Below are 24,213 nucleotides of genomic sequence, written 5' to 3' on the forward strand. Positions count from 1 at the left end.
ATGTCACTGCTCTAGGGACCACACCTCCAGGTACTCCAGTCTTTGGGGGACATTCCAGATCCAGGCCATAAAAGGGCCCCTCTGTGAACTTGAGGTCACACACTGGCTGAGAGCCGAAGATGGAGGCAGAGAAACAGAATTTGATTTCCCAACCACTGGAGGCAGAGACTCAGCAATGTTTAAGCAGCAACAGGTCATGCTCAGCTGAGGACAGTTGCTTGGAAGAAAATTTGTGGCTGGAGAACCAAAGTCCAAGCAGCCAACAATTTCCAGAGTAAGCCTTTTTCCTTCCCTGAAACATGCCTCCCCTCTTCCCCAGATGCAAACCTCCTAATTGTACATGCCCAGTCTAGGCTCTCTCCATGGGCCCAGATGATCATTATCTCCTTGAGTTTATGGACAATAATAATAGTAATAATGATGCATAATTACTAACTCATTTTAACCTCATGACTACCCTCTGAAGTATACTATCTCGTTTTCATAAGTGAGAAAACTCAGGCACAGAGAGGGTAGTTACTTACCAATAGTCACAGAGTAAAGTAGGAAGCAGAGTTAAGAGAAGATGCAAACAGTCCGGCTCAGAGGTTGTGTCCTGGAGCTCTATGCTGCATTGTTATTCACTGGGTGTCAGAGAGTGTGCTACACAGTTTATGGCATTATCTCACTCAGATATCTTAAGAGTCCCATGGTGTTATCCCCAGATAAGGAAACTGGCTCTGAAAGTTTGAAAGACCTGCCCCAGCTCACACATCCAGTAGGTGGAAGAGCTGAAATTCAAACACAGAGACTGAGCAATCATTTGGCAGAAACTTGGTACTAGTGAGTGTGGACATCTTGGTTTCTAAGACTCCTGAGGGGCCTTGGAAGACAGGGGACAGCACCCATCTGTCTGAATGTGAAGGCCTGACCTGAAATCCAGCCTTCTGTGGTATCCAGGTCAGCTCCAAAGTCGGGAATCTGGTCCCCTGAGTTCAGCCAACTTCCCTCCGGTCCTGTCCTAAGGCAGACCACTTTGCAGCAATGACCACACCTTTGTTTCTGTGTGGTAAATGGCCTGGGGCAGGGAAGGCGGCTAGTGCTAAGAAAGCACTGGAGAGAGCCAAGGAGGTAAATATTCTTGGCAAAAAAAAAAAAGGTAATCCAGGACAAACTAATGAGAAAAATGTCAAATTCTATGCAGGCTCAGAACTCCCAGGTTGACCATATTCATATTACAATCGATCTGGAAATATGAGAAAGCAATTTGTGAGATGAATTTTGCAAGTGCCCCATGGAGGAAAAAAAAACCCTCATCGGGTGAAAGATGGAACTTTTTAAAAGGGGGCACAGGTAGAGGAGGCTCTGCCAGGTTCCCAGGTCAACGATTCCTGCAGCTATCACGAATGCCAAAGCAGATGCCCCCCGGAGCGTGGCCTTGGGAGCAGGAGGGCCTCAACCTCAGACACCCACCACCCATGATCCCCACGAGAGCCAAATTTCCCTCTGATCTTTTTGTGGATGAAAAAGAGGCACCTGGAAATTTCCAAGAAACACTGGTATCTCTCTGGCTGCTGCTGAGTCACCTGAGGCACGGCTGCTCCTAAAGCTCAGGGGTGGGAGACAATCCAGAGCCAGACTTGTCACCTTGTCATTGAGGTCAGGATTCTTGGAAAATGTTAAGTCTTTACACGGGATGGCAAAGCAGAAAGTGGGAAGTGCTACCTCCCTTCTTGCGTCATTGGTTCCAGAGGAAAGCGGCAGGGGCCTGAGCTAGCTCCTGACATTTGGACCTGCCTCCAACAGATGCTCAGGAATACCTGTTGGTAGATCGGCATGGAGGGTGTCGTGCACCAGGGGAAATGGAGAAATTGGCGGAAACGTGGGATGGAAGCCCAGGAAAGGAACAGACCAGAGCCATCTGCCCAGGGCTGCCATCTGGAGCAGTGAGCACCTGTGAAGCTGCAGAGGCAGAGGCAGGAGCACGGGACAGCACAGTCCCTGCAGGCGGAGAACAGGAGGCCCAGGCCAGAGGCGCCCAGAGAACAAAGTTCTGGCCTGCTGGACACCTGGGAGACTCTGCCTCTGACCCCTCCTCCTGTCTCATGTATCCATCCTACCCAGATCCCGCCTGGCCCATGTGCTGCAGCTCCAGGAGAACCTCTGGGAGGCCGCTTGGCCAGGCTCCCTCCTGGGCAGACAGGCTCTGCAGTGGTGGCTGGGGTCCTGTAAACAGGAGGAGGTGAGGCGGGGAAGCAGCACAAATGCTTAGCTTCTGCTGATTTCTGAGGTGAAAATATTCATTCTGAGCAACCCTGGTGTTAGCAAGTGCCTCTCAGCTTTCCTGAAAATTAACCATCAGCTCTTAGAAGCAGGGTGCAGCTGGCTCCAGGTGCTATGGTTTGGATATGGTGTGACCCTAGAGGTTGGTACGCTAGAGACTCAGTCCCCAGTGAGGCAGCATTGAGAGAATAGAGGGGTCCATGGAAGGAAATTAGGTCATGGCAGTTTCAGCTCATGAATGGACTCATGCTGCCCCAAGGCATGGGTCAGGTCTGGTGGTGATGGATTAGTTCCCAGGAGAGGAAGTTATTACCTGAGGAGTGAGCCTGGTTTCTCCCACACACTTCTTGCACGCATACTTCTGCCACTGTGATGCCATCTACCATGAGATTCACCAGAGCCAAGTAGATGCTGCCCTTGACTCTCCAGAACTATAAGCTAAATGAACCTCTTTTCTTTAAAGTATCTAGCCTCCAGTATGTTATAACAGAAAATGTACTAATATACCAGGATATCATTTTCCAGACACCAATGAGGCAGGAGAGTGACACATAGAGCTGTGTAGAATGTCTCCCCTTTAGCAAAGCAGAAGGGAAGATTAGCACTCACATTTTGTTATTGCTATTGTTTTAAATTCATTTCACAAATATAAAGGGTGAAAATTTTAATAACAAGGTGACCCTTTAATCCCAATCCCTCAATTCTCCTTTCCAGAGGCAATTAAAAATCTCAACAATCAGTGTAGACTTCTGAAAATATTTTATGTATATAAAATACAGAATGTGTGCATGTGTCTTTTCAATATGAAAATGGCCATGTACTGAACAACTCACTGGCAATATTTCTGGGTCAAAGGAGTGTGTACCCCTGTTGCCAACCTAGTGTGTTCTCAAAGTCTGAAACTCATGCTTGCTAAGTGCCTACTGTCTTCTCACACTTTTCATAGTTCTCTTAGTTGAGGTAAGTTTATTCCCAGGAGGGGGAACAGGGCCTCCTGGGGATGCAGGAACTTGCCTAAGGACAGGTTCCTGGGACCCTGGGTCTCTGGTCTTTCCTCTTCACCCTGCTGAACTCCTTTCCCCCCTAGATCACTGCCGACACCACAGAGCCCCCAAACTTGAAGACCCAGCAACAGTATGACCCTTTTGCTTCCTCATTTTTTATCTTATTTGCGGAAGATTTGACGTCACACTGCTGCCCAAGGATCACAGAGTCAGCCTGACTACCCGTTTAGTCATTTCAGTGACATAAAACTACCCAAGGACAAAAGAACTGTGGAAAGTTTACAATAACTTTCCTGGGGATACAGGTTCCAGGGACACTTCATCATGTCCAGTCGGGGACTTGCCTGTACTTCAGGATCAGCTTGTCCGCTACTTCACTGAGGAAGTGAAAGCAAACCCTTGCCCCTTTGGAAAACACAGCTTTCACCTCCCTGTCTAGCTGAGACCTAAAGACCTTTTGTCTTTGAAATGGTGCACACAGACATACACATTCCCTCTGTGTCCTCCGTCTGTTGTAAGATGTTGCCAATTATGGTTACATCAGCCAGCAGATGTTTAGGGCTTGGTTAAACTGTGGAGATGTTACCTTGGGAGAAGAGGAAATAAAAGCAAGGATTACTATGAAACGTGGAGGTTGCAAGCTCAGCGCAGGAGAGAGGTGGGGGCGTGGGGAGGAGTGGAAGGGAGGGCGGGAGCCACAGGAGAGCCACTGGGTGAAGTGGGGCTGGCTGGGGGAAGTGCGGGGAGGGAGGCTGGGCAGAGCGGTTTTCTGGCTGATCAATGCCCGCCTGGCGGCTCGCCGGTGCAGGGTTCGGAGAAGATGTGGGCAGAGGGCGAGTCGGAGGGGCTGCAGACCTTGGGCATAGTGGTGGTCGTGTGCTCCTCCCTGAAACTCTTGCACTACCTGGGACTGATTGACTTGTCGGACGGTAAGCGAACCCTTGAGCCCCCTGTTTGGTACGAATGTCTTTTCTGGCTTGAGTCGTGAAAATAGTTTAGAAAATGCACAGAAAGGAGCGCAGGGACCCAGACCCGGGAGATTTGAAAAAGCCGGACTGAATCCACGTGGATCGGTGCCGCCTTGGGCTGGGGAGCTGTCCGTGGTGCTGAAATGTGCGTCGCCGGGCGCGGGGAGGGGGAGCTAGGACCGCCCCCCGCCCGCCCGCCAACCGCGGGGTCCGGGGGCGCATGCGGGATTGGAGACCCCGCCACCCATCCCCGGCCCTTTGAAGATGTCTGATGGCCGTGTTTTTAGGAGAGACCAAAGACTTGTGGAAGTCATTATGTGGATTAATCTCTTACGGTAATGGTAAGATTATAGGGAGCTCAACCCTTTGAAAAACGCTAATCTTGGTGCCTGACAATCGGAAAATAGTTGACAAATGTTGGCTCTTTCCCAGCCCTAAGCTCCAATCCTGCAAAGAACCCTGCTCCAAAACCACCCCACAGTGTGACTCTACTCCCATTCCTCAATGACAATGTAGTGACAAATTCCCGTGAGCTCCAGTGTGATTAGTAAGTTGGTTTCTGAAGGCTGCCAGCCCCTCTCTTCTCATTGTGGGTAAAAACTATGACAGGAAGCGTGAACTGCATCCCCTCACTACCAGGAAAGACTTAGCTCTTCCTCTGTGTTGAGTATCCATGAGACGGAACAGTTAATTACCCTGATGTGATCAGTATGTGTGGTATGTATTGAGATATCACACAGTACCTCATAAATACGTGCAATTATTATATATCAATAAAAAGATTTTTTAATGTTTAATGAGGTGGAAATGTTAATTACCCTGATTTTTTATTATATACTATACAAGTACTGGGGATTGAACCCAGGGCGCCTCACCACATCCCAGCCCTTTTTAAAACATTTTCTTTAAAGACAGGGTCTTGCTGAGTTGCTAAATGTCTCGCTAAGTTGCTGAGACTGGCTTTGAACTCACAATCCTCCTGCCTCAGCCTCCTGAGTCACTAAGAATTACAGGTGTGCACCACCATGCCTGGCTGTATACGTGTTTTGAATTATCCCAAGGTATCCCATCCATTTGTACAATTAAGATAACAATTTGAAAAACTTGAAAATTCACAAAAAAAGAAAGTTAAGAAGCTCAAGAATGGATGAATTTTTTCCTCTTTCTTATGAGATGGCAATTCCAAATAAAATATACTTTGTATGATTTTTATCACGTAAAATTAGGCTTCTGGAAAGATTTTAGATTTGATGAACAGGGTATAAAACAATGCCAGCCTCCAAAAATGTATGTTCAATGAATATGCAAATTATATATAAAGCTTATTCCATGTGTATTCTTCCATAACTGCACGGTGTAAGCAGAATTTCTCTTCCAAGAGGCCTCACATGACTAACTACATAATCGTGAAATATGTTTGTAGATGAAGATGATTGGAAATACCAATCAGGGCTGAGGTGGGAAAACTGACTTGCAAGATGGTGTGGTTGGATGAGCACTGGAGTAACAATCCCGAGACTCAGTTTCTATCCATGATCTATCCTGGTTTAATCTTGGGTCTAGGGTTTCCTTATGATGATTTTCTTAAGTACTGGGGATTAAACCCAGGGTGCTTTACCACTGAGCTACATCTTAACTCTTTTTTATTTATTGGCTTTATTTTTATTTTATTTTCTTTTATATGTGTGTGAGAGAGACAGAGACAGGACCTTGCTAAATTGCTGAGGCTGGCCTTGAACTTGCAATCCTCCTGCCTCAGCATCCTGAGCAGCTGGGATTACAGGTGAGTGTCACCGTGCCCAGCTCTTTATAATGACTTTTCATCTCAATCCATGGAATTCTAGAGTGGTGCAAATACTTCTTTGAACTCAGTGCAACAGGTTGGCATGGTAACCAAGACCCTGAGGCCCTCATCCCTGCTTCCCCAGCCCTGCTCTACTTTATCTGTTGTATATGTTTGTGCTGTGTTTACAGCTTTGAGAAAAAAAAAAAAAACTTTAGCTATACTTTAGTGAATCTATGACCCTTTGATTATATAGCTCTGCTTTCCTGAGATTTTTGAATGCTGAAGCACATTCAGAGGCCTTTTTTCTTCCTTAAAAACTACCCAAAATCTAACAACCTGAAAGAATAGGTCTGCATGCAGGGACCCTCCAAGGCCCGCATCCCCTGGTTGCTTTGTTCCTTCATGGTGCCCCTTCATGGACTCAGGCTCAGCTCACCAGTCCAGAGATGAACACAGCCCCTGCTCTCCACCAGATTCCCAGAGAACACCCTCCAGCCCTGCCCAGGCCTTCAGAGCAGCCATGACAGATTAAAGCAAGAGAGCCTACCTCCCTTTAAGGATAAAGCTGCAGTAGAAATACTGCCCTGTTCTGTCTTTCCATGTCCCTAAGTATCTGTCTCCCTTCAAGATGGCAGCCTTGGATTTTGTCCCTAGAGAGGATACCAGTCTTCCGTCTGATGTTATAGTAATGAGGGGATTTCGGGTGAAAAGAGAGAACAGATGCTTAAAACTTTCCCTAGGAACCCTGTGGAAAGGAAAAGCAGGGATTAGCATTGATTCAGCACCTGCAGCGGGCCAAGGAGGGTGCTGAGTGCTTCCTCTCCCTGGTCTAATGGAACCTTGGAGGCAGCACTCGTAGGGAAAATGTCAAAGAATGCTGGAAGTTAGTTACATTATTCCTTTTATGTAAGGAAGAAGACACACTTAGAGAAGTTAAATAAACTTTCCAATGATGCAGCAGTAGCAAGGGGAGGTGCTTGTCTCTGTTCTCTACACCAAGTAGCTCAGCAGGAAAGCCAGGCCCAGGTGGGGGCTGTGAACTGTCAGGAAGCCAAACCACACACAGGCTCTTATGCTAGACCCTTACCATGCTGCCCCAAGGGACATGTTAGACGTGTGTGTGACATGGGAACTCTGCCTACCCGTTCTCTCTGCGCCACGGAGAGAATGTCACTTCCATCTAAGGACTTCAGGACCAGTGATGCCCTCACTCTACGGTGGTGGGACATCTCTGAAGAACCCACCAGTGGTCTTTCTTAGGCCTCATTCTTAACATATTTTTCTGGGGTAATTTTGGCAGGGTACAGAGATATTGAGCCCAGACTCAGAAGAGCGGGGTTCCAACCCTGACTGTGCGGTTCATGAGCGTGTGGCCTTGGGCACGTCCCTGCTCCTCCCTAGCTTCCACCTTCCTCACTGGTAAGATACAGGGGATGGGATCCTAACCACGGAGATTTCCAAGGACCGCCCCGACAAATTACCACAATTGCTACAAACGGGGTGACTTTAAATAACAGAAATTTATCCTCTCATTGTTTGGGAAGCTAGAAGTCTGAAATTGAGTTGGCAAATGTCCCTAGAGCCGGAAACCCCTTGGGAAGGACCCTTCCTTGCCTCTTCCAGTGCTTGGTAGCCCAGGGCCCTTGGGGCCAGTGGGTGGCTCCAGGCTCAGTCTCCATCCCCACAAGGCTTTCTTCTCCTGGTGTTTGTGTGTCCACAGAGCAGGCTCTTCTTCTCATAAGGACCTAGTCATGCTACTCAGGGCCCACCCTAATGACGCATCTTATCTTGATCACATCTACAGTGACCCCCATTTCTAGATAAAGCACCTGGGGTTCGGACTTCAACAAATCTTTAGGCAGACACAACTCAATTTATAATCACAGGGGAAACAGAATGCATGCGGTTCGTAACAGCAGCACTAATGCTCTTATGGTTGTTGTGAGGACTGAATGACCTGACTCGTGGGGAGTGCCACACTTCTTACCTATCACAAGGCCAGAGCTTCATTAATCCTGAAACTTTTTTTGCCCAGAGCATGTCAATCAAAAGAATATGCTACTCATTGGAGAAAAAATACTGAACTCATGCTTCGCGTCCTTGGTCTAAAGTCTGCCAGTCCTCTTGAGCCGAATCATCCTTCCCTTTGGGTTGCAAAGTTGCTATGGAAGCTTCCAGCAGGCACATGGGGATGACCTTTTCTCTGCATGCTGTGCCAATACACATTTCCAGCCTTTCCTGCCAGGGCTGCTAATTAACCCAGCTCATCACTACTTCCACCGAGGAGAGGATGGCAGGGGCTGCTTAGTGGAGAGGGTCGAGGCAGGACAGGGGGATACAGACAGTTAATATGCTCCAGAAGGTTCTGAGACCATTACCAGTTAACTTTCTGCCTCTCTTCTCACCGGCTGCTTGTTGGGCCGGCTTACTGCAACCCTGCCCTCAGCACTTCCCACAGCCCCATGTCACGGCCCTGCCATGGTCACTTGAGAAGTGCTACACTATTCCAGGCCAGATCATCAGCCCAGGCAGGGAGGTATGTGTCAGCGTGTCTCAACGTCATTCTTTGCCACCATATCTTTTATCTCTCTAAATATGGGGCAATTTTATTACACCTCTGACCATGAATTGGTCATGAAATCAAGAATATCACAGGCTAAGCAAGACTTTTAGTTGAAAATAATAGGAATAATAGTTGTTAAAATTCTTGGGGAAATCATGAGAGTCCAGGAGAGTTCACTGGGGTCCTTGCCCTGCATTCTAAAGTGCATGAACCTGTCATATTACCCTGAGGCTTGCTGGACCCCCTTGATGGCACATGTTTCGAAATATGGTTCTTAGGACGTCAGCTACTCACACGAATCCAGATCTAACCATTTCTTATAGATTTAACACTGATACTTTACAGTTTGAGAAATGTCTGGCCATTCAGTGTTTGAACTGAATTAGGGAAATTTAATATAAAGGTTTCATACTATTATTAAACCAATTTTATAGCTTTTTTTTTTTAAACTGAGACTGAAGTTTTTACTTCAAAGCTGCATGGATAAGAAATAACGACTTCAGGACTCAGCAAACTCTTTGGGCTCACTTTCCATTGTCCAACCTTGTGCTTAAGGTATGCCTGGAGCACTGGGAATGTCACCGTTTCCACTTGGTGAGTGTCTATACTATTCCTCTCAGTGAAGCCCTGGGGACCTAACACAGGCAGACTGCCACAAGCTGAGTAACAGCCACCCAAGGGGACCAGGTGCTGAGCTCCGGAATCTGTAAAAGTTGCCTTTATAAGGAGAAAGTTCTTTGCAGATGTGACTAGTTAACGATTCTGTGAGGAGAAGCTTATCATGAGTTTGGCCCTAGATGCCATCATAAATGTTCTGGGAGAAAAGGAGTGATGGAGAGCAGGCAGGGGACAGAGACAGGACAAGGGAAGGCAATGCAAAGACAGAAGCAGGGATTGGAGTGACATGGCCATGAGCCAAGGAATGTAGGCAGCCACCAGAAGCCAGAAGGACTCAGGGGATGAGACTCTCTGTAGCCGCTGAGAGGAGCATGGCCTGGCTAACATGGTGATTTCAGCCCACCGAGACAGGAGGAACTTCTGGCCCCCAGTTCCAAGAATACATTTCTACTAATTTAAGCCATCCAGTCTGTAATCATTTGCCATGATAACCTCAGGAAAATAATGCACAGGTCTTTTAAAAATGTTTCTTGGTTTGCTATAATACATTATAAAATAAAATGCACACACCTAAAAGTTCAGGTAAAGGTAGACCCACTGACCTTCCATGCTGGTAAGTGTGAAGACTTAGCACATGGTCTCTCAGCAATTCCAAAAAAGAGGAGCAGTCACAGCCCTGGAATCCTGCCCACATGGGGGAGCTGGTGGAATTCACCCGGCAGGTTCAGGTCCTTCTGTGACTATCAGGAATCAGGAATGAAAGAAGGGAATACAGAGAGTTCATGTGTGTGCTGGAAAAAAGCCCTTGGCTCCTCTGGCTCCTTATACCAGCTCCTCACCCCACCACGAAGCTTCCAGGGCCTGGCTCCTCTGCCGTCTCAGCCTCAACTTTCTATTTTCTTTTTCCTCTTCCAAATTTGGTTAGTTACTTCTGGCTCTTCCATAGATACAGTGACACTTTGAATGACACATTTCCTCCTTGATTGCTTAAATATCAGCTTTTGGCAGGGTCGATCACCTACCTTCTCTGAAATATCAGAAGACAGGACACTTGTACTTCCCTCCGCTTGTCCCATCCCTCTCTCTGTCTACCAAGCCTGTTCATCCTATTGTCACTTTTACATGGTCAAGGTTTACAACTTTCCCAGATCGTTCTCTTTCAAGGTGAGGGGCTTCTACTCAGGGACAGCCCTGTCTCCTGCTCTGGATGGCTCCCAATTCTGTCTCTGACTTCTCTACTTGTCTGACTGACAAGAACTTACCCTGCTCCGATCAGAACACACTCTGGGTTCAGAACCTTCCCATTCTTTCTGCTCTCAAAGAGGAGCCCGAGCTGCCCAGGCCCAGGCCACCACCCTCCACGCAGCCACAGCCTGAAGACCCCAATCTGGCCAAAGAAATGCACCTGATTCCAGACCCTGCACTGCCACCTGCCCCCTCTGCCCAGGCACACCTGCCCCCTCCTCCAGGCCCAAAAATGCCAGGGGCATCTCCTGAACCCAGCACACAAGACACACTATATCTGTGGACTAGGAGAGCAGGTGATTCACCATCTGTTTAGCAGGCATCACAAATGGAGGTGTAAATTCCCATCCCAGCTCAGAGGCTCTGAGAAAAGAGACCTGGAACTATATCTAACTGGACTGATCTTCTTCAAAGAAAGAGAAATGATTCAACTCATCTGCTTTAAAAAATATATATATATTCCTTTTCATTTACATTCAGTCACCCAAATAACTGAATGTGAGTCTGTTACCTGAATGGATTCTCTTTTTTTTCAACAACCCTTTACCACACAGATGAGAGGCTGTGGCCATTGCCTGACTCTGCGGCCCATTCCCACCACATTCGCAGGGCAAGGCCGTGGCAGGGGGCTCAGCTTAGGAGCTGGGCATCATTCTCGGGTGCTGACATGCAAAGGTTGCCACCTGAGTTTCCAATTTAAAAAAAAAAGAGTATATAATATATTAAGGAAATAAAGAGTCAATACTGAGTGTCTGTGCACAGTAGAGGGAGCCTGCTGTGTCTGCAGGAAGTCAGGCAGGAAGTCACCCATCCATGCATTCGTTTAACAATCAGGTGACACTAAAACACAAGCTGGAGACATAGAATCAGTAAGATCTGTTCCCGTCTTCTAAAGGCATTCACAGTCTAATCAGAAAAACAGTCGTGTATTTGTAACATTACACAGAGTGATAAGAGTATCTGTGTGTGCAGCCTGCACAAAATCCTCTATGATCCTGGTTACATTTATCCTTCAAAACAACCCTGTGAGGAAGATACTATGATTTTCTCCATTTGACAAATAAAAAAAAACAAGTGTTGGGGAGGTGAAATAATTTGCCCAAATCATGCAAGTTTTTGTCCATAGCTGAGCCACAAAGCCAGAATTCATGCAGAAGAAACCAGGGCTACATCAGCCTTGAAGGAATCAGGGAAGACTTCCAAAGAATGGATCATTCTAAATGGGTTTTGAAGGATGAATAGGAGCCTTACAGGAAAAGAAGAAAAGATATTTTGAGCAAAAGGAACAGTATGAATATTTAAAGATGCATTGGGAGGTGAAAAAATGTTTGTGGCCTGGATGATGAGGTGTGACCTAAGGAGAGCTGGAGAAGATGTCCAGGAAAGGGACTGGACAGTAATGCCCATCAGGCTAGAAGCTGTCTTCCTGCTCTCTGCTTCACTCTTATCCAGAATGACCTTTTTAAAAATGTATCTCAAATCAGGCAGCCCCTGTAGTGAACACTTCAGTGGTTCCCTGCTTTACTTAAAACAAGATCCAAACCCTTTTTTCACAGGCCTGCCTTTATCCTTAGACAAAGGGGACATGGGCAGAGCTACTTCCCTCCTGCCCAGCAGAGCCCAGCACAGAGCAGGCCCAGGGAGTGCTGAATGAACCAACAAGTTCCTCCTGAATGCACAGCAGGCAGGGGATCCCTGCACACTATTGGGCTGCATGTGGAGGCCCAAGACAAAGCCTTCCCGTTCCAGCAGCAAGCACTCTGCAGCACACAGAGAACTGCTTCTCATCCATTTCCCGCGGGCTCTTGCTTCCCTCTGGAACCTGGCTCCTGCTCCAGACCGCTCTGCTCCTTTCCTGACATGCATCCCACACAGTCCCAGGAGCTGTGGTTCCCCTCTGCCCTGCCATGGAGTGACTCTCTGACATTGTAGAGAATAGTCTAAGAACAGGGCGAGTTCTGGACTCCACGACTAGATATTTGGTAAAAGCTGAATGAATGGATTAACGTGCAAACTGATGGCCATCCCTGTTCATAGCAAAGCACCTAAGGGTCCCCTCAAGTCAGCTCCGGGGCCCTCCCTGCCACTTGCATGGTTAGGAGTAGAGCTCTGGGTGGCCTCGCCCGTGGGCTTATACTCCAGCCTCAGTGCACCCGAGGCACGTGGGCACCCCCTCTGGGATCGCTTCAACCTCTGTACAATGAGAGGGCTGAATTAGATCACAGGTTCCCTAATGATGATCTGCAGGGGATCCCCTGGGACCCCTTTGTAGGGGATTGGGGAAGGAAAACGCAGCTCTCCCAGTCTGCCACTTTGCCCCAAGTCGCTTTCACCTCCCCCACAGCTGGTGTCTAAGTCTGGTTTCCCTCAGTTAAGGAATTCCCCACCTGCCTGGTGGTCTGAAAACCCCTGGACGATATCTAAGGTCTGTCCAACCCTGAAATCTCCACGATCCCAGAATTCTACTTTAAGGACTTAAGAAGACCCATGATGTCCTTGCTTTCAAGGTGACCAGCCAGGGCCTCCACTTCTCTATGGCCCCACACTCTGACAGCCATGAGTTGGGATGACATATGGGTGCAGCCCATGGGTCACCTGCTGGGCTTGGCCATGACCCCTAAGACTCTGGAGCCAGCAGCAGCCATGAAGCAAAAAAATGAAGGAATCAGCTTTCTGGCCCTGAATGCAAGAGTCTTAGGAAGGTAAAGTGATGCTGCAAACCAAGATGAGGTCACCAGGCTTCTGGTAGTGAAGAAGTTTCATAGAATGTTTAGCTGGAAAAGACTCAAAGAACATGGAAATGACCAGGTGTCATGGAAATAGCCGGAGAACTGGAGTCCAAGGTCAGAGCTTCAATGCAGCCCTGCCATCTGCTGACTGATGGTTTTGGGCAAGATACTTAACCCCATGAGACTTTGTTTCCTCGCCTGTAAAACAGGGTAACTTCACCCATCTTGCAGGATGTTGGGAGGATTCGTCTGAAATGCATAGTATGAGAACATTCAGCTCAGGGTTGCGATTCTGTAAATGCTCCACTTGGACACAAAGAGAGGAGGCCACTTCCTGGAGATCACACAAGGATGCCAAGCCTTAGCATCACATAGCCCACAGGTAGCCCCTGGGCACAATCCGAGGGCTCCCACCACCAGGGTCTAAGATGCCCTGAGCACCTCGTCTTCCCATTGCCAGTGCCCAGGGCCAAGGCCCTGGAGGGGGCGCTGAAACTCCACCCCATTTCGCACTCTCAGGAATTCAATATAGAAAACACATTAAGACCTGTTTACATGGAACTGCTGTTTATAATTATTGTTCCCTGAGGGATATTCCACCACTGCTTCCTCCAATCCTATTTTAAACTGCTCCACTAACAGAGCTTGCCCGGCTTCCCCGGGGACACATTCACACACGCTAATAGAGACATAATTCAAAAGTTCCTTGATATACAGGGCCTCAGTTTTCCGCCAAGAACCCCCTAAGTACAGATCCCAAACATGCAGCTTTTCATTGGCCAGATGCAGTTAAACACCCTAGAGTTAAATGCATAGGCTGTGCTTCAGCCGGGTCATTGTCACACCACAGCAGTCACCAGGCTTTATCCTAAGATCCCACAGCCAGGGGCAACAGGAATGAAACAGGCTGCAAGATGGGACCCCTGGAGGACACCTCCTCCAGACCTCCACCCCGCAACCAAGCCAACCAAGTTTTCCCGTAAAGTAAGGAGGCTTTAAAAAAAAACAGTCTCCAGGCCTGGAGGAGCAAAGAATCAAAGCTGATCAACTCCAGGAAAAATCGTGCATCTTTGTGGCATGTGAGGAGAGAATGAGGGCGGAAGAAGAGGAGCCCAGCCTTGCAATGCTGGGCTGACCCTTACAGCATCACGGAAGTGACATTCTTTTATGGAATTGCAGAACAAGATGCACTTCAGACCCAGTAAAAGCACTCTCTGGGGGACCTGGGAGTCATGGCAGCTTTCTGAGATTTAGGTTGTCTGATGGCAAACTGCATCCTCTCCCGGGATTGGTGGGAACATGGGACACGATTAACAGGGGGCACTCGTGCACCGTCTCCAGGCAGGCGCCGCGGACCCCCTTCCTGTACGCCTTCTCTCTACTGAGACCTGAATGGGGAGAGGGGATGGCCGCGTGCTTGTTAAATATGTGAACACCAGGCAAACCCTAAACAGCCTGAAATGAGAAGATTAAAGGAAGCAAACTAGGACCAATCGCGAGCAGCTTGACTTCCCCAAAACTAATAAACTTAATGAAACTCGCCATCTCAAGAGGAAATTAATATAAATTGAACACAGCATAAGTTCAAGGTGACTTCGAAGACGTTTCTAGAGACTAGATTCATAACTGATTAATAAACTAAAATACAGAGAGCATGGCCCAAGGCTGGAAAAATAGGAACCCAGTGTCCCCGCCCCTCTGTACTGCAGCAGGGTGGAAATTCCTAACCCAGAAGTTGGGCTGTGGGCCCAGAACCCAGGCTTCAAGCCCACTCCCCTAACTACCCGCCCACCCCACCAGAGTTCTCTGCCCTGAATTGGTGTGTCTGGAGAGACCACCCACCCACACATTGTCCCTTTCAGATGAGGCAGATTGGCACCCAGGTAGGGTGACCCTGAGCCTCCACAGCCCCACAGCCCCCCACCTCATGTAGCAGTAGACTCGGGGTAGCCTACGACAAACCCATTACTTACAGTGTTCTGGATATCCATGAACCTTCTGGAAGGCCCTGAGAAGTGAGCGTCTTTCACAGATGAGGCAACATCACCCGACAGGTGCAGTGTTTGCAGAAGCCACCCAGCTCATGAGTGGCAGGTGTGAAATGGGAGCCACCCAGACTCCCTCAGGCAGCCACCAGCTCCCTCCCCTTCCCTGCCTTTCCCAGGGCAAATGCCTGACCACAGGAGGCTCTCGGTCAAACCAGCCTCCATCCAACTAGAAAGGCTGAGATATTTCAATTATACAAAGTATGCACCCCAAGATCCCTGTCAATAGAACATGAGCTGCAGGTGCTGAGGCAGACTCCTCTCTGCTGCATGGAGGAAGGATTAGCAAGAGACGCAGAGGGGCCTGGGAAGGGCAGGGAGCGGGTGGAGAGAGACAGGCAGCTCAGCCCTGGGCTTCCATCTGCCGGAGCACCTGGTTCCCTGCTGAGGAGAACCTCAAAGTCAGACAGATCTAGAACAGATGAGTAAGCCAGGCGGGTCCCTCCAGGATGACAGACAACTGTTGCTCAAGAACGGGGAGAAGGCTGAAGTGCTCTCAGTTTCAGTTAATCTCCAGGAAAATTTCAACCAGAAACCTCACTGCCGCTGCCTACTTTTTCAGGAGTCATTAGAATGCTCATCTGTATGAAAGATTTCTGTGAAAAATAAATTAATTATAGATAATACAAATTCAAGTTTTACAATTTTTGAATAATATGGTCAGCCTATCTTAAAGTAAAAAATTCATGTATTTTTAATAAGCCTGAGACATGTTTTCCAATGAACCACGGATGGTTCATTTTTATTATCTTATAAAGAGACGTTATGGGCAAATATTTTTAACCATGAGAAAATAAAGCAGTTCTGGTTGGGAGATCCCCCAAGTGCTCTTGAACCATCGGGCTCCTTCCTGTCATCAGGAGGCCGAGCTGGGATGGTCTCCATCACTGACCTCAGCCTGGTCAGATGGAGGCAGCGGTCCCTAATCACGGTTCACATTCCAGCTGTGCCACTCGATGACTAATAACCAAGCCCCAATACCATAGGAAATGGGAACTGGAAAAAAATAATCTCTTGAGGTTGGTTAATGAAGGGTGTGCAGTGCATTCAACAGACCTCCTTCCACTGAACATTCTTTTAAAATGTTCTTTTCTTTCCTCTCAACACCCAGAGCCATAAGGAACATTTGAAGCAGTTACGATACATGTTTGAGCCTAGAATGTGGCATTGTATCCACAGAGACAACAATGTGCCCTGTCCTATTGGCAAATGTCCCTGAGCCTGCTGAGTCCAGAAAGCAATGATTCCGAACTATCTGCAACAAGAAAGGGTTTGTAGAATGTGTGGCTGGCGGCGGTTCTCCCAGGACTGACTGATCACAGGTTACTGACTTTACAGCAGCCAAAGATACGTTAGTATTAACCAGGCTTTTCTCTGTGACAGCCCCATCATCGATCGGGGCCAGGGGTACAGACAGAGATGGCACCGCTCTCCCCCAGCCTTCCCCACCCCAAGACACGTTTCCACCATCCACCCAGAAGAAATGGTCTTTGTAACCTCCTGATCCCTGTCCCTCAGCGCGTTCCCATACAGGTGTCAGCAGGTCTGGTGACTTCTCTGCCAGAGACTCTTGAAAATTTGCTTCTCACCTGTTTCCTCCCAAGTCAACCTCATCTCTTCCTCAGTTACGACAGGTCCTTCTGCGTCTATTTCTAAAAATAAAGACTTTTGTTAAAATATAGTCTGCACCAGACCCCACGTAAGCAGAAGGAGAGAGAGAGAGAGAGAGAGAGAGAGAGAGAGAGAGAGAGAGAGAGAGAGAGAGAGAGAAAGAGAGAAGGAGAGAGGGGGGAGGGAGGGGGGAGGGAGGGGGAAAAGAGAGGTGGCAAGGGAGGGAGAATGAAAACATCCAACTTCCCTCTCCAGTGCCCCCCCCAGGTGACCGCTACCCTGACTTTCAACAGCGTGGGTTCATTTCCAGGACTTTGCCCTCTTTCCATCCATCTCCTTAGATACTGTCCCAATCAGTTCCTTCATGTGCCCTGCAGCTCCTCCTGTGGGGACAGGCTGGCCCTGTGGACACGCAGCTGCGTGCAGTCTATTTTGTTGCTGATCAACACTTGGGAAAGTTTCTGGTCTAAGGTAACACTGAGCTCAGTAATTCTGCTTCCAGTTGCTTTAAAACTAAAAACTGTCCTCCTAAGACAGGTAGGTGGTGGCTCTGACCTCCTGGCACTCTTGTCCCCTCCACCTCTTAGTTCCTGAAAAGGACACACTCTTTCTGTCTCGGGACCTCGCTCGGGCTCTTCCCTCTCTCTGGCGCTGCCTGCTGCTCCTTCCCGCCTGAACCTTGGGCTCCGGTGCCCACAGACTCTCCTTCCCTGCCTGGGCTAGGTTTCTCCTGGGCTCTTTTCCACACAGCCCTAGTCTCTCCCGTGGCTCTACGCATGATTTATAATTGCATATTCACTTGTATAATTATTTGCACCGCTATTTGATTTGATTTGATTGATTTTATTTTACGTCTGTACAGCTCTGGGGATCAACCCAGGGCCTTGTGCGTGCCTGGAAGCGCTCTGACACTGAGCCACACCCCAGCCCTTGGAGGGATATTGTTTAACGTGTCATTCTTGCTGAACAGAGGACGGGTCCCACTTATTGGTGGCTGTGTTGCTCTTACCTGCAATGGTGCCCAGCACAGAGTAGGAGTTCAATAAATATATATTAAATGACAACCTGAACTCTCAAGGATCTGGGAGAGACTGCAAAGCCTTTCCGCATTTGTCCGCCAGTGGGCTGGACTGTAGGAGGGGACACACCAACCGAAGGCTGTCTGGGAAACACCGAAAACCTTCACACTCAGAGGAAGTGACCCTTGAGGCGATATTTGAGAGATGGCTGCATGTTGCACCATTCCAGAGGTCACCATACTCATTGGAGCGCATGTCAGTGGTGCCCCCTGGAGGTGTGGAATAGAATAGCATCCAGGAAATTAGCAGAGGGCAGGCAGGACTGTGCCAAGGTGTGGGAGTGTCAGCCAGGAATTCATGGTATTTCCACGGAGTGAGCGCATGTAGCAATGAGAGTAGGCAGGGGAGCAAGTCATAGAAAAGCTTGAGCACCCTGTTACACAGCCTGGCCTTCCCCCTGCAGGCATAGGGAGCCATTGAAGGCTTCAAAGTAAGGGCAGGATTCCCATGGATTTCCCTTGAATACACCACAAGTCCTTCTCCTCTGAGTCTTCTGCAGGAGGTTCCTGGAAGCTCCTCCCCATCCTCCCTCCACACTCAGAATCTCTCTCTCTCTCTCTCTCTCTCTCTCTCTCTCTCTCTCTCTCTCTCTCTCTCTCTCACACACACACACACACACACACACACACACACCCCTTCCTCCCTATCCAGGCTTAACACCACTCCTAGGGAAGCCTCTCCGACGTGATGCCTGCTCTTCCTCAGTTCCCCTGTCCCCCCATGGTGCCCCAGAGCTGTCCCCTGCAGCTCCTTTCACAGTTGTGATGTTATATTTGCATCTGTGATTCTCAGGTCAAGTCCCTTGTGAGCCAAGCCATAAGCTTTGGGGACAAGAATCGTGCCTATCCTGGCTCACCAGGAGGATCTCCATGCCGATCCAAGTGCCCAGCCCATATCAGATAGTCCATAGTGTCTGCTCTTTGGGAAGTTCCTTCTGCTGGCGCATGCTGAACTCCCACTGGTTGAGCTGCTGCCCTGCAGACTGGAGGCTGGTACTTTGGAATAGTCTCCGGGAGAAACACCAAGTCCATGGAAATGGGCCCCGGGCGGTTAACACCCGGTGCTTCAGCTGGCGAATGGCAACGTAGGCACTGTGAACCCAGGTGCACCGGCTGCCAAGTCCAGCCTTCAACACATTCAGGGCCCTGACACCTCAAGGTAGCAGCTGTGCCAAAAACATCTTTGTAGTCCTCATGGCTCCCAACGTGGTGCCCAGCACTCAGCAGACGCTCCACAGATGTTTGCAGATGTGAACCCAAAGCTTTTGGGAGCCCTTGTCCCCAGAGAATCTGCCTTCGCTTCCACAGCTGGCCCAGGGGTGGAGCTGCTCCTATGGCCTCGGGACCAACCAGTTTTTACAAATTATCAACATCTCCCCATTAGCTGTTGCAATATTAAATTGTGTGACTGGAAATGAATGAATAATCCCACGGGCAAGCGAGGGAGCCCAAGCAGCCGGATTTAATAACAAGTGCTGCCCTCTCTGCAAGCGGGAGGTCTCCCTAATTAAATATTAAAAATCTATCCACACGGGCGAGAGGAAAAAAATTGCTTTTTCAGCAGCACAGCTTGGAGACACTGCCTCGGAAAACCCGGGCACTGTGGGAATGTCCTCTTGGGGCCCCAGACCTGGGAGCCAGGAACCACCACGTGAGGACCACTGCTGGGCACCAGCTACAGACCACCCAGGTGTCAAGGTGCCTGGCCACACCTGGTCCTTCTGAGCTTCACAGCCACCACGTAGAGGAGCAGAGGCACAAAGTGGGCAGCTCCCGCAGGGACACCAGGTGTCAAATGGCAAAGCTGGGCTTTTCACTCAGTCCTGTGGGGCGGGAGAGCTTATTTGGTTAACACAGCAGTGAAGAATGGCCTCTGACAAGCCTGGATTGGAACTCAGGTCCCCAGCTTGCTACCTGGGTGGCCTCTGGTGGGTGCCCTCATGTCCCTGAGGCTCAGGTGCTTTGTCTTTAAAAGATAAAGCTCTCAGGGTTTTAGGAAGGTGTCAGGAGATAATGCACACCAAGGGCTGGGTGCCCGGAGGTGCTAAGATGTCAGACACTGCTGTGGTCAGTGGGGGACGCTTTTGTCAACACCCCACCTCTGCCCAACCTCTCTGCCTCAGAGATGGCCCCTCCACCATCAAAAGCATCATGTCTAATGCACTACCTCCAGCCAGGACGTCTTTTTCTCTTCCGAGGGTTGTTAGCATTTACTGAGCACGTATCCTGTGCCCATTGCACCTCTACTTATTATCTCATTTAACTCTCCTGAGACTCCTGGAAAGTAGGGAGTATTCCCACCTCCCAGATGTTGAGCCTGAGATGGATGGACACGTCCATTGCCAGGTCAAAGTGAGCCTCTTGTCTATGTGGCGTCCTGCTCTCTGCTGCAGAGGAGGACCCCAACAGCAGCACTCCGGCACTCACCCTTCCATGGCTTCTTCACCCTTTGTCCTCCAAGTTTACGTAACAATAACTTTTTATGGATGTCTTCACATTAAAGTTCACAAATATTCATTTCAGGAAATTAGGAAAAAATGTAAGATCTCTATGTATAGATATAAGCTCTTCACAGCTCCTCCCTCAGAGACCCACCATGATGGTATGAATGTGCGCATTTTAGAAGTCGGAGACCGGACGGACAGACAGACAGATGATAGATACGATATAGGTAGAGATGAGCCAGATGGATAGAGATTTTCTATTTCATCACACTGTTTTTCTGAGAAATAATTTGAAGTTGGTGCAGCCCAACCCACATCTCTGAACCTGGCCCCATCGCCTCCTACTTTCCTGGATTTTGCTTCAGTAGTTATTTCACCTGCTCCTGGTGTTTAATCCCTCCCCCTGATTACCACCAGGCCTTGCTCCACACTGCAGGGTCATGAGATAACTAAAGAAAAAAGGAGGAAGTTACTAATTAGCTAAGAAAAGAAAAAAACTTTCAGTCTCGGGAGATTTTTCTCCAGCCTGATAACAAACTTTTTTTAATTTTAATTTATTTTGTAGTTTTTCATGGACCTTTATTTTATTCATTTATTTATATGTAGTGCTGAGGATTGAACCTAGTGCCTCACGCATGCTAGGCAAGCACTCAGCCCCAGCCCCAGCCCCATGAAGTCAGATCTCCAGCCCCACCTGACTCAGCCTTTGGTGTTCTAAACAGGAAATGCCGAGCCCCTGGGTGTCCTAGCCGAACCCCAAATGTCTCCCATTGTAGGCTTTATTAACTGAGAAGGGGAAGTGATGCTCTTCCCCTTGCCCTCTCTAGCAGAGAGCTGGGACGAGGCAAGGCCTCGGGCCTGTTTGGTTCACAGTCTGTGCTGCAATTAGCCCCAAGGAGAGGAAGGAAGCTCTGTCCCCAGGTGGAGCCTGGCCCTGCAGGGACCCCTCCAGGAGTCCCAGCGAGTGGGAGGGGAAGCAGGGATCCCAGCTCTCAAGATGAGCCTCAAGCTTCGGAGGGCCATGAACAGCATCCTGTGTGACTCCCCTCCCACTTCTCAACCTGAAACAAACCAACTCTGTGTTTGCTTTGCTGTTTGCTGTCCCTGGAGTGGTATTGGGTTCCCAGGCCCAGTTCGGGGTGATCTGTGCCTGCCTCTCCTCTGGGCCTTTCCACTAGTCCCAGCCTTCACACACACTGGCCTCTGTCACCTGATAGAACAGGCCCATCTTCTTACCCTGGGTCCTTGCAGAGGCCGCTGTGCCCACCAGGATGCCCAGCCTCCTCCTCACCTGGCCATCCCCTCCAGCTGCCAGGCTCAGGTCAAGGTTGCCGCAGAGTATCTTCCTCCACCAGGGACTGACACGTCCCTGAGGCCAGGCCTGCATCAACCTGCAGCCGAAATTTAGGGATATAACCTGACTCCGTGCGGGGTATCCTGCTTCCTCAGTGTTGATTGAGACCCCTCCCCAAGAAAAATTCTGTCAGGTTTCTAGACTTTCACAAAGCACATAAAAGTCACTTGGAAGACACAGTGTGGGCGGAGGAAAGGGGTGTTAAGCAGTGACTGCAGACCCAGGAAGTGACATCAGTAGGCAATGGTGAATAAAAACTGGTCTGGTGGGGAGGCAATAGGGAGTAGTGGGGACTTTGGCTTACTAGAGAGCACAAGCCCTGTCTGAACCAAGCAGCCGCTCCTCGGTGAGCCTTGCTATGGGGGAACGTGGGCTTGGCATGGCATAATTTCAGAATTCTAGGAAGCATCCAAACATCCATATTTTTATATAAAACAACTGTTGGTGATACTTGCATTTAAAACAGTGAAGCAATGAATAACACTCTGTGGACTGCTGGATTGTGATTTTCAAATGAAACTGTCAAATTGTGGGATTAACCACTCGACTAGCCAGACCTCCCCTTGGCCACTGTCCCTGGACTCTTGATGTGTTTCCTTCTTATCTCCTGTAGTGCTACTCATTTTTAGCAAATAATGAGGACTTGCTAAGCACCTACTGTGTGCAAAGTGAATATAAGACATTTTGGGAGGAGGGGGACACCCAAATTTAAAAAAAAAAAAAAAAAGAAGTAAGCACAAGACATTGTCTCCCTGCTCCACCCCTGCATGGGAGAAGCGCCATATTGGCAGACACCTGCTGGGGGAGTAATAATGAGCGCTTCAGAGGTAACAGAGAGCGCTCCCTGTGGTGCTCTGAGAGAGCTGCCCAGCACTGATGCACCCTAAGCCAGGTTTCAAGGGTGGGTGGGATTGAGTAGAAAGGGGTCTGTGCTCCCGTGGATTCTGGGAGTGTTGCCGAGGACCACTCTGGGGAGTCGTAGGGAATCCTGCGGAAGGCAGCGTGGCCCCCAGCATAGATGCCTGCTGGGAACCTGGGCCTTAGCCTGGAGTTTCGGTAGCAGGGAGGTGACCTGTCATCAAGAGGCGAATCCCAGCCTGTCTCTGGGAACCAGTCCCGACCCGCCCCAGAGCCACGCCCTCTCTTCACCATTGTTTTCTGCTTCTATTACCTATTTTCAGTTAAAATAGATTTGAGGAGGATAGACGCCCACCCCCTCACAGCCCCAGGCAGGCGGGGTTTCTCCGGGGCGGGGTACCTCCATGGGAACATCTGAATCCTGAAACAATTCCAAGAGGCAGCAGGGCTTTGAAACAGGCAGTATTTCCTCTTTTTATGATGGTTTCATTTTACATTTTTATTGGCTCTCCCCTGATTGCTCCCGGGCTCTCTGATGGGATGTGAGATTCGCTGACATTTATAGAAATCAATACATTAATAAATCACGAAGTTCATAATGTCTGATTTGCTTCTAAATGAGACAGAACTATTATCACCATAAAGTTGCACATAAAATATGCCCAATTGTGATGTATTATGTAGTCTAATCAAAGGCGTTTGAGTGAATAACCTTTCCCCAAAAGAAGGAAACAATCAAAGCTGAATAACTTCATTAATAATTCAAGGTGTGTCTGCCAAGGCTTCATTTATTAAGTGCACAGTTAAGAGGCTCCCAAGCTGAGTCCTGGGGAGATGGCACCTTGACACAACCGCCCTGCCTCCAGGCAGGCATGCGTACACCCTCGGCTGAACTGACTGCAGTCCCCGTGTCTGCCAGCTCATGGTCCAGGTGAAGGTAGTGTCCAGCGCCTTCTCCAGATAAGAAATGGGCAACACAGTGCTGACTGTGTGGGTTATTAAAGGTAGAGGGCAGAAAGCCTTTCGATAACTCCAGGGGGGAAGAAGCAGGCACATTCTCAATGACCGCCATTCTTCACATGGGTTTGCTGTCAATCTAGGCCTGCGTTTCTAGTCTCCACCACCCACATAACCACCTGCTCCATGGCCCTCTTCAGACTGAGGTGGCCGGTGATCTTTCACCTGGTCTTGTGGCTGCTTATGGCCATTAAGGGTCATATAAAAGATAATGTGCATGGTTGGACTGGAAATGGCAATTGGTGTCTCCTTAGCAAAGATGATCACAGAATAAGGACATCTCCCGACATGGAGGAGAAGCCCTTTAATTAACTAGATCCATCAGAGAAGGAATGACTGTGACCTAGACGGTATCTAACTGGGTTCTGCTGCTGAGAAAGACCCTGAAAATTACAATCCTAACACATATCAGATGGGAATGATGTATTTGAGTACCCACTATGTGCGTAGAGCAATTTACATACCTTATCTCACTTAGATTTACAGTTACAGGTGGGTCTGATCATAACATGAATTAGTCTAATAACTACAGATCTCCTAGGAACAGTGAGATGAGCAGATCAATTCTAAAGCTGTTACCTGCTCTCTGAGCTCCCGAGACCTGCACGGACACAGGGATACATCCAGACGG

At 48.8% G+C, this 24,213-nt stretch overlaps 1 protein-coding gene across 5 annotated transcripts in view; it reads left to right on the forward strand.

The window, feature by feature from the left end:
• The window catches only part of Kcnip1 (potassium voltage-gated channel interacting protein 1), a 312,467-nt gene that overhangs the window by 263,364 nt on the left and 24,890 nt on the right, over positions 1-24,213 (forward strand). The window contains exon 1 of one of the 5 annotated variants that reach the window (XM_040273150.2): positions 4,069-4,195. The exons of 3 other annotated variants lie outside the window; for them this stretch is intronic. In XM_040273150.2, the coding sequence (XP_040129084.1) occupies positions 4,087-4,195 (109 nt within the window). In that variant the 5' untranslated portion in view covers positions 4,069-4,086. Of the gene's footprint in view, positions 1-4,068; positions 4,196-5,884; positions 6,018-24,213 lie in introns of those variants that run through there. One more of the 5 variants, XM_078052346.1, reaches the window with a different exon arrangement.

The sequence above is a fragment of the Ictidomys tridecemlineatus genome, chromosome 1, assembly GCF_052094955.1.
Source record: "Ictidomys tridecemlineatus isolate mIctTri1 chromosome 1, mIctTri1.hap1, whole genome shotgun sequence".
Taxonomy (NCBI): domain Eukaryota; kingdom Metazoa; phylum Chordata; class Mammalia; order Rodentia; family Sciuridae; genus Ictidomys; species Ictidomys tridecemlineatus.